Source organism: Lathamus discolor, chromosome 1 (assembly GCF_037157495.1).
Source record: "Lathamus discolor isolate bLatDis1 chromosome 1, bLatDis1.hap1, whole genome shotgun sequence".
In the NCBI taxonomy this organism is placed as follows: domain Eukaryota; kingdom Metazoa; phylum Chordata; class Aves; order Psittaciformes; family Psittacidae; genus Lathamus; species Lathamus discolor.
In genome coordinates, this window is record NC_088884.1 from 136,304,680 (window position 1) to 136,315,940 (window position 11,261).

Here is an 11,261-nt window from a genome sequence, read left to right on the forward strand (position 1 = left end):
GAGCTGCTCCAAGGTCTCCCTGGAGCCTTCTCTTGTCCAGGCTGAACAAGGCCAGCTCTCTCAGCCTGTGTTTCTACAACCCAAACATCTTCAGTGCTTAACATTTTCAAAATCTTTACAACAGTGCTGTTTATCAGTATCCAAAATCAATACAGTACACTTTCCTCACCTGAAGGTAAACCTTTGTGGCAGGAATTACAGGAGCCATCAAAAACAATACTGAAAATAGCTCAAATAGAGACACTATATTTTATTAATACTCTTCCAGATTACATTTCTATTCCTAAAAAGAAAACCAGGAACACATCTAAACCTAAAAATTCCATTATTGTTCAGTCCTGGGAATGGAACATTGTTAAGCTGGACCATTTTATTACTTCTCATATACTTTAATATTTCAAAATAAAATACAAAAGTCAAATAATACTAACGCCAAACAGATTGCATATTGACCATGGTAGGTTGTTAATCACCACACTTCTATTTCCTGATAAAAATCCCTGATTAAGAAGTTTTCCCTCTAAAGTAGGTTTATAAAATTCTCTGTTGGTGGCTCAGCCACTTAATGGTATCGGAACTGCTCCCAGGTTTCTTGCGGCTTAGATGATCCAGCCTTGGTGCACCCAGGAAACAGAGTCCTTGGAGGTGGGAGCCAGCAGCAGTTTGCTCCGTAACGCCTTCTGTTAAGCAATATGGAACAAGTCACAGCCTGCTTTGGGAAGCCTTAAGAATCAGTTCTTGAAGAAACAGGGAAGGTGGCTGGGTGCAACAGAGGAAACCTCAACACTGAGTAGATCCTCAGATCTCAGCTGAGCCAGGCCCAGCAAGCAAGCAAACCACACACATCCCACCGGGGGAGCAGGCACCACAGATTAAACAAACCAGACAACAAGCAGATCTCCTCTGCAGAAGCTGTCCATGAACATGTCAGTCCCATGAATCATTCTCTATAAAAAGTTCAGTGTCTCATCTTCAGTGCTTGTTCAGCTACAATTCTGTACATTATATACAAAAATGCACAAGGATCACTGCTTGGTGCTTCCAATCCTTGTTCCTCTGCAGTGATGAAAAAGTTTAAAAACCAGAGTCTGGACTTATAAATAGTGCAGAAAATGCAAACGCTAAGAAGACAATGCCTCCTATGATTGTCACTGAAAAGAAACGCAAACCAAAAAGAGATTAGAAACTGGAGGGTTAAACATCTTCCATGACACATTACAGATTTATTTTTAATGCCAGATTCCCAAATAACCTTAGTTTAAAATTCATGCTGTAAATCATGGACGTTGTTTTCTAGCTTGGTGTCAGGATGCCCACATGCCACCCCAATGCCTAACTGCATCTACAAGAATATATTCTGGTCCTTGGAAGGAAACTTTGGTTTATTCTTATTACTTTAGCTAGTATAACATTGAGGTTGACACGTCCTGCTGAATATTTGGCTGTATGGGGGGAAATAAGATAGAATATTCTCATGCCAGCAGGTAAGGGTAATGTACTAATGAGGGTAGTTTGTACAGTTCAGGTAACTATATCAAAAGAGACAGTATAAAAAATACTGTTTGCAATGGCCACAATCACAGCTAGAGGGTAGGACAGTATTCCAGAAAAGCCCCACTGTGTATGTTCTCCTACTCTTCTCTAAACAAACAAACAGGCTAGACAGCTCTTTTGTCTAACCTAACAATGCTAGTCCTGTGGCCAAAGATCCACACTGAGCTTATTAGGAGCATATTAAATCATTGTGAGATTAGCATTTTGTCACCACTTTCCTTGACACCACAGGATGCATGTTTCACTTTCTGCAGTGAAGTTGGCTTTTAACAACCTCTGCAACTGCAGGACAAATATTCAGAATGAGCATTTGTAGGAAGCAGCTTCACAGAATCCTTCCTGGCAGCAAGAAATCTCACCACATAACAGGATGGATAGCTGAAGCAAACTGCAACCTAATCTAAGGGAAAACCACCCAATGTAACCTTACTGGTCATTCCTGTTACAGACAGCATGTATGATAAAAAAACACCAAACATTCGTGCCATACATTTTAAAGCTTTTTATATGGCTAGCATAACTTGTAACTATGCAGTTGTCTTGCTCACCTGAAGGTCTGCACTCAACTGTAACAATTTCACTGTTGAACAATAAATACCAACTATCCAAAATACTCTATTTCCTTCCTCTGGTCTCCTGCAAGCCAGCGAATAGTGAAGCAAAATGTGCTTCACCAGTACCCATCTTTAAACCTGGAGCTACAATACCTAAATCAGAGTCAGTGAACTGTTATGCTCAATCAATGCTGGACCCCTTAGGTGCAGCCACCCTGCACAGGCTCAGCCTCTACCTGTCAGGAGGGACAGGAGCCTCAGGGACAGTGCTGGGCACTCCCTGCAAGCGGAGCTCACTACGGGGCAGGGCAGAGGGAGGCTCCAAAAAACCCAAAGTTTTGGGGTTTTCCAAAAGGTTTGAGAAACACTGTTCCCAAGCACTTACAGTCATTCACACCACAGACATGACCAACATTAATGCACTGTTTTGACAGGAGTGAGCTTTCACTTACCAGTCCTAACCGATATTTTTTGTGCTATCATTCTCCCTCCGATAACTGCTAAACCAGTGCATAGACAATGCCCCACTGTGCCTCCCACCGCCACGCCGTAGGGGTCCTGAGGGAAAAACACAAGAGGGCAACATTAGCACAGCTGAAAACCCACTAGTCCTATGACAACCTCCTGCCATGAAGGAGCAACACGTGGGTTCCCTGGTTGCACAATGTCAAGTATGTAGGACTCTCTGGTGTTTGCTCTGCTCCGCTACCCACTGCTGCCTCAAAGACCAGTAACAGTGTACATCAGCTAGTGAGACAGACTTAAATCTAAACCCAACTAGTACAGGAGCATATGGCATGTTTCAGCCAAAAAGCATCTTCAAGTTGTTAAATACAGATCCAGAAATCACTCTGCTGTACTGAAACAATTACGCAACCTCTGGAGGGAAGGTGGCAGCTGTTCAGAAACACAACACGCATCAGCTGGAAGCACACCAACCTCACTATAAAGGAAAATAAATCCATGAGCTGCAAATGAAAGCTTTCAAGCTTTCGGCAGCTAAAACATTCCAAGTCCCATGTCCGGCTTCAGAAGCTTGTGTTCTGTTCTCTGCCCCTCTCTGTCCCACTCATCCAGAAAGGGAAGCAGGAAAGAATTTAAGTACAGAGGGTAATAAACTGTTTTCAAATTTACTGTCAACAACAGCTTTCACATCACTGCATAGCAAGCAGTGACATGAAGAACTCTACTACGTGTAGAGTTTTCTCAGATCCATTTACAAATTACACATACATATTGAATGCCTTATAAAAGAGAAGACTTCAGCATTAGACAGAAGAGTCTTTTAACAATTGACAGTGAAAGCAAGGTAGGAACATGACTTTCTGCTGCACAAAGATGAATGAGGGAAAGTACTGATGGGTCCCCTGTACATTTATTAGTGAGACTTTTAGCTCCAAGAGGAAAAAAAGAGCTGCTGCCATCAACATGGGGAATGCATGAAATCTCTAACAGACAGGTTGGAAGCAGGGGTGTGCCAGCATAACACACTTGTCTCCAGGATCAGGGCCCCAAATTCCTGGAAATCCCCATTTCCTACCCACCCCACTTCCTTTTCAGATAACTGTACAGCCCCCTCAGCTGAGGGTGGATCTCACCCTATATCTCATATGCCCTGATAGGTAGCAAGCTATGATGGTTTCCCTCAGTATAATCTCCAGAAGCAGAAGTGTGCTCAGATCCAGCAGCTGAAGCAAAGCCAGTCTAGTAGGACACTACCGAGTTTCCTTTTCTGCTTCCTTAAACAAAAGAACAAGTCTTATACACAGTACACTAGTAAGGTGCAAAATCAAGTTCTTCAGGACTGCTGTCAGGACTTGATTCATGAAGACTGGCTTAACTCATTCCCTTGGTATATGCACTGAAACAACCACATGATCACCCTTTTTTTCCTCCAAAGGAGCCACATTTTGTATGTTAGGATAGAGACACTACTCCATGAGCAGTCACAGAGGGTTGGGTTTTTTTCCTTTTCTCTGAGGAATATATAGTCACAGATGACTTACCACACTGCTCAAATATAATTTCTTTCCTCATAAGCATTTCTGTAATGCTCCTGCTATGTGTCTGTGAAGTACTCACATAAGGATTTAGCTGAATATATTATGAAACAAGGGAATATAAAACAGCCCCACAGATAAAATGAAAAAAGATCCAGACCATAATCATCCACTGATTTTGAAAGCCAAGATCAAGATATATCTTCAAGCCATTTTTTGTAGTATTTGTTTTTATAGCACTTACACAAACACTTCACATGCTAAAGGCACAATATCCCACCCTTTAGTTGCAAGGCTCGACACTTCACAAAGGAGACCACAGAGTCTGACGGATGCTCCCTAATGGAACACTCAGAAAATGCAAACCGGAAGTCAAGAACCACCTGTGAAAAGATGGGCTTAAGCAGTATACAAAATCTGGCCAGACACAATAACAATTCCTCATTTTCCAAGATGGCACGTAACTGACTGAACAATGAGATCACCCTCTCATCCTGCTGCTCCCTGCCTTGTTAGCACTGAACATCTTCCCTACAGTGCAATAGGGACAAGAGGTTCCTTCAGATTATAGCCTCCTTCATTACACAGTCCCGATTTATCCCTAAGGAAGGTCTGGAAGTACACTGAAAGAAGCATGAATCCTAGGGCAGACGTGCAAATTATCTCGCTGCATGAAAGAGCACAGGTAAGCTACTTATGTTTATTAAAAGGTTGACTATAAACCTTAATTTTCCTTTAAATATACATTCCAATCATCATGCTGAATACAATTTCATTTACAGTATTACCTACTGCACAGCAGTTTAGGGTTTATTTTAGTTCTATACACTGTACCATATTCACTTAGATTTTTAAGATGAGGTATTTTTTGATGAGCTTTAAGTTCGGTGGGATAAAAGTTTCTTTTTAAAGCTACTGTGTTAAAACTGTACAACCACACAGATCAAAGAAACATCTGTTCTGTAACATCTCTCAACACTAACAAAAAACAATTGTATTCAGCTGCCTGATAGAAAACCAACTATTTCCAAAAACGCTTATGCAGTCCCAGTCACATAACAACAGTTTTAATACTATAAAGAGCTTCAGTGCATTTATTTTCAGGTCCTGGCACAGCTGTAACATTAAGTAAGGCACAGCAAGGCAGTAGGTGTGAAAATCTGATACCTCCTACCACAAGAGGATTTTGTCTCTCCCACTTCTCTGAGGACAACCCAAAGAGAGCAAAAAGAACAGCAACATTCTGCAACGCTCACCTCTCTGGCGGCCAACACTATGGTTGTTAATTGGGAACGATCACCCCATTCTGCTAAAAATGTTAAAGTAAAAGCTTGGACAAAGATTGGAGAAATAAAATGGAGCCACTTCTTCTGAGGTATAGTGGTGCCTGGCCCTGATTCCACATCTCCTGGCCCGTTTAACAGTTTAGTTCTCTGGAGCTGTGGAAGACAAGAGGAAAAAAAAAAGCCAATCAATCAATCATAAGATTAGAAATATCATCTGAACACCACGAATGAAATACTTCAGCAGTAAAGCTGCCCATTTAGTACCTGGAATGTTACTAGCCACTGACTGCTGCATAATCAATATTAGACACCATTTAAAAAACTAGCTACATGTATGCACATACACGTGTGCACATATATATACTTGTTATCACCCCTAACCTCCAGTTCTTGTCCATCTTGCACTGCTTGCACTTACACAGCAGTTTCGGAATGACACATGGTTTATAACCACAGATTTCCCCCTGCTGGGATCCCCCTCTTCCCAAGCAGTGGCTCTCACACTAGGATTTGGTAAAATTAGTGAAAACAAAAACCCCAAAACTCAAAAAAAGTAAGATTAATACCCCACACTACTGCTTAGAAGTGGGCCAGTGTATTTAGAAGTTATTATAACAAAGACTTTGCTGCAACACCACAAATCTCAGCGTTCATCTGCCTGACCATAAAAAAGAAATGGAAGTAGAGGTAAGAGTAAACTGTTCATGTCCTGTCTGCTAATGCATCAAGATATAAATAAAAATACCCACCCCACCCTATGCAAAAAGTTTCTCTTCTTCTGAGAAGCCAGGCTTGCCATGGAACTGGAATCACCTGCTGAAACAGCCTCCAGGGCCCATTTCTGTCCCGTTTACTACACATTTTCTGTGTCAAATTATCAACTGCAGACACAGCTGAACACCCCAAACGTGACAGTGCCATTCTGTAGCTTCATGGCTGTAACTGTTTCATCAGCCAGAATTCACAGAAAGCTTATGACTTACTTCCTCATCTTTCTTTTTAATTTCTGCTTGAACTTCCTCCAGCTCTTCCTGACCCTCATCTGGACTCATTTTCAAGCCTTCCCGAAGCATTCGAATGCCAAAAATTGCAAACAGTGCCGTTGAAACATAATATGTGTACACACGAGGAATAACCGTGGTAGCATAGCCAAACAAAACTGAAAAGAAAACAAATGTGTCATTTAAAAAAATAAGCATGAGGATCATAATTGTTTTTCCCACATCTAAAAAATGCTTGCTAGCAAAGTCTGTAATTCAGATATCCACTGATAAATAAATACTGCATCTTTTTTTGGGTTTATGCAAGTTTCTTCCCTTGCTCTAAGACAACAACACTTTAGAAACCCCAACCATTACTGGTCATGCCAGAGACTGAAGTCAATCCACATGCAAAAAGGCACACCAGGCAAAGTTGATGTGCTGCTATTCCCAAGAGTCAGTGCTGCTATTCCAAAGAGTCAGTCCCAGCAACATTATCATTCCCATCAAGGACTACGCAAGTCCCGCCTTCCTCCAAGCATGCCGTGAAACTATCATCTGTAAACATATTAAATTAGTCATGGTGTATAGCAGTGTATACCAGTATACCATTTTCTTTATATAGCTACACGTTAGCATCTCTTCCCAATCTTTTTATTTACCTGATAAACTTAGGATAAGGTTTTCTACAAGTTAAGCCTACTAGTCACACTTACAAATCATCCAGCTGCATGAATCCACGTCTGTCTTCTTTTGCCAAGTGCAAATACCTGCACGTTACTATTCCCATCTCTCCCACACTCCCCACAAGCACACAACATGACCAACTTTGATCTTCTTTTAAGTTAAAAGCACTGATCCCACTCAAAGACCAAAAAGCAGCCTCCATGGTGCACCTACTGTTATGGGTATTGAAGGCAATCAAACTAAGCCAAAACTAGTTCTCAGATAGGAACAGAACAAAGTACTTACTTCTTCACAAAGTAAGACTAGTTACCATTTTTTTGGCAAAAAAGGCCTGCATAAGCAAGAAGAAATTAAAACTCCACACCTAACCTTCAAGGCTGCTTGGACCATGCACTCACAACTGTCTCTGTCATTTTATTCCACATGCAATTAGCTAAAAGGAAGCATATGATCTTAAGGTCCTTTCCAACAGTAACTATTCTATGATTCTATATCGCCATGTGTGTTTTCTTGCATACACAGTTAGAAAATGCTCTTAAGTTACTACATAATCTGGGCATTAATTCACACAGCCACTACCAAAAGTAAGACTATGAGACCAAAACTGATCAAGTTGTACTATTACTATTGTTGTAATTACTATTACACAACACATACATATAACAGTATTAGTTGCACAGCTAAATAAACCAGAAGGAGTTAAACTAAACTTCTTTTTGAAGACTGAAAATACTAAAGTAAAGCAATGCAAGAAACTACACAAAAAGATTTTTTTAGCATTACTTGCATATATAAGCACAGACACAATGAAATAAGCAGAACAGTAAGGCAGCTTATTTTGACAAGCATAGCTTGAAAAAAACCACCCCAAGTAGTGATTACTCAGAGTGAGTTTAAGTGAGCGTATTTTCATGAAATCAAAGTGGGCAAAACCCCCAGGAATTTCCAGACACAGCTTGCATAAAACAAGGAGTCGGGAGGGGAAGGGGGGAAAGGCTCCTTTCTGAGAAGGAAGAAATAGTTGGGCACCTGTAGACCAGAGGAAAAAGCAGAAAACAAAGCTTTTATGAAAAAGCATCAAGAAAGATTTGATGAAAGTATAGAAAAAGGGAGAGCCATAATGGGCAGGAGGAAAAGGGATCACACGATTTACGGAACAGCACATCGCCTGTGGTACTAAACAACATTAAACGAAGCAAGCAGTGCAGAAGTAGAAGATTCAAAGACTTATATTAAGTGAGTAATAGAAGAAACTCATACAATGCTATCATTACACACAGTGCACATAGAAGCTGCTCCAAGACTGCAATAATAATTGCAGCAGTATATATAATGATAGCTACACAGCCAAACACATTCACAGAAACACTTGCCAAGAAGCCTGAAGCCAGTTAACTGGCCATCTCCACAAACACTATTTTAAGTATTCAGACATTGGCACATACACAGTCAAATTTATGCTGCATCTGATGTACCTGAAGGCTGCTCTGTTTTATGATCACGGCTAGGTAAGTACCCAGAGCTACAGGTTCCTCAAGTGCCACCTGACACCTCACTTCCCCCCCAGTTCTTGGATCTGTCAGTACCACCCATCCTGGAGGATTGTGGCAGAACATCATCTTCCACCTAAGCAGCTCCCAGCACAAATCCAAGCAACTACATGTACAGGGATACAAGTCAGACAAGGGAAATTTGTCATCATATTAAGAATCTTTTGCCTGAGGGGGAAAACCAGAAGTCACTCCTACACTTCCTTTAGGCACACCAATTTAACAGGAGCTAAAAATTAACAGAAACCAGTGGCCCCAGAATCAAGGAAGTGCTTAAGCTCCCAATCCTATTCCTCCTTCTTACTCTCATACAGAGGCCTAGGGAGCACAAACACCTCATTAGAGGTAAGAGCCTAAATATTCAATCTGAGCCATGGTCTCCAGCAAAACCTTCACACTCTCCTAAAACCGGGAAAGTGCATATACCTACTACCTTCAACTTCAATTAAGTTTTATTGATAAACATGTACCCAACACAGCTTAAGAGATGAAACAAAGAGAAAAGAGAGCTAACCTGATAAACATGTCATCAGTCCCAAGGCAAGCATAGCACCAGCCAGTACAGTCAAACGGTTGTACCGCATTGCCATGATGGCTGCAATGAAGAAGGTCTTATCCCCCAGTTCTGACACGATGATGACTGATATAGCAGCCACAAATGCATGAATAAAGCCCAAATTAGTCTTGTCAGGTGACTCTTCATTGACAATGTGAACAGGAGCGACCAGCGAGGACCCTTTCTGTAGGGGAAGGGGAAACAACAAAAAAACCACTAGTTAATTAACAGGCTGCAATAGTTTGTAAAGTTCAGAGCCTCGTATCTCTCCCGTCATACCACGCTGTGTAGGGTGACATTTTAAGTACACACCTCTCACGCAGCACTAATGATCATTAACTAGTTACTGGCTGCAAGCTACCTCAAATTGCTACTTAGGCACTTTGCAAGCAGAGCAGGTCGTGCACTGCTGATTAAAACAGTACTTCACCATACACACTATTACCAAGAGAACCACTATTACAACAAAACATCGGGAAAGCCGCTTTAGTTCAGTTCTAATATTGCTGTCTTCAGAACACCTGGCTGTTTACTTTATCACCTTAACCAAACAAGCAGTTTTCAGGTATAACTATTGAGAATTAAACTCTTCAAACTAAAACTGGGTGACAATGGTTAACACAAGAGAAATACAAAGTACTTTCAAAACCTGTTAGAATCACTTTCTTCCCTCGCACAATCTCGCATCTCAGACACATTAAAATTTTGTGCGGATTTCCAATACTGTTTTTTGGGGTTTTTTTTTACATGCTCTATGTTCGTAGAAAACTAGCTTTAAGACTTCCAGTGGTCAAACTGGACTGGCACACTCCCCATGTCAGTTACCGAAGTGTTTACTTTTACAGAGGCTAAGATATCTACCATCAAAGGCAAGACCCACAAGGAAGTTGGCATTCCCACGCTTGACCAGAGATGGCTAAGACAGCTTCGTTCAGCACGTCTACCAGCAGAGGCAGATTACAACGCGTTCTAACACGGTGACTTTCCAGCGTTCCACGTCTCGGGAGTGCTGTAAGTTTTTGGGTTGGGTATTTAAGTTTCCACGCTCTGTGTAATACACAGCAGCTTCCCCGAGTTCCTTCACCTTTAGCAACGCTGTAAAATTGGGGGTTTGACGTTTAAAACTTGACATGCTCTACATGCCACATCAAGCTATACGCTAGTGATTTTTCCACCCCCCTGCTGCGTGCTCACCTGGCACCAGCATGTCCTAACCAAAAACACCATTTAAAAAGTTTTAACGTCAAGAAGTTAACCTTAAACATTCAGGAAAAAAATGGCAGGTTTTGAGTCCCATCAAAGCCTGCTTTCACCTGCTTCTGCGAGGGAGAGCTGTAAAGGCCGGTTCCCGTCCTCCTCCCGCCCAGCATGCGAGCAAGCAGGGCACAACACACAGTACTTATCCGGAGAAAAAACACTACCCCGTTTTTCCTGCCGGACCTAATTCCCTCTTTTTGCGCCGAAGGGCGGGAAAGCAGGAGTCCCATGGCCTTCTACGGAGGCAGCGCCCCGCAGGCCGGGCCCGCCCTCCTGCTGCGCTGCCGCTGGGGTTGACCTGGCGGCCCGGGGCCCGGCTCAGGGAGCGGGGGTCCCTCAGGTGGCCGGCGCGGCGCGGCCCGGCCCGTCCGCCTCACCTCAGCTCGCGGCTCGGCTCCCTGCGCCGCCGGCGGTGGCGGCGGCTCCTTCTTCCTGCCGGGCTCTTCCTCCGGAGCGGCGCGCAGCCCCGCCGGGGCCAGGAGCAGCAGCGCCGCCGCCAGCAGCAGCGCGGCGGCCCGCGGCAGCGGGGTCGGCGGCGAGGCCATGGCGGCCGAGCGCGGGGGGGCGAGGGGCGCACGCACCGCACGAGGCCCCTTTAAAGGCGCCGCGTCACCGCCCTGCCCGCAGCGCCCCGGCCGCGCAGCCCCGCAGCCGCCCCCCACCGCTTCCTGCACCGGCCCGGCCCGGAGGGGCGGCGCCTCGCGGCCGATTGGCTGCGGCCGCCGCTGACTTACGCCCCGCCCTCCGGCCCGCCGGGGTGACCCCAGCGCGTCGGCGCCTGCCCCGTCGGCCGGCTGCAGGCGGCAGGAGCGGCCGCGTCCTTCCCTCCGTTCGGAG

At 43.8% G+C, this 11,261-nt stretch overlaps 1 protein-coding gene across 1 annotated transcript; it reads right to left on the bottom strand.

The window, feature by feature from the left end:
* Positions 1-235: 235 nt before the first annotated feature.
* TMEM165 (transmembrane protein 165) lies at positions 236-11,018 on the bottom strand. The gene is made up of 6 exons (XM_065697152.1): positions 10,802-11,018; positions 9,126-9,351; positions 6,378-6,553; positions 5,365-5,547; positions 2,561-2,666; positions 236-1,151 (listed from the first exon to the last, which is right to left on the bottom strand). The coding sequence occupies exons 1-6, from the start codon at positions 10,967-10,969 to the stop codon at positions 1,075-1,077; spliced, it is 936 nt and encodes a 311-aa protein (XP_065553224.1). The 5' UTR covers positions 10,970-11,018; the 3' UTR covers positions 236-1,074.
* Positions 11,019-11,261: the final 243 nt, after the last annotated feature.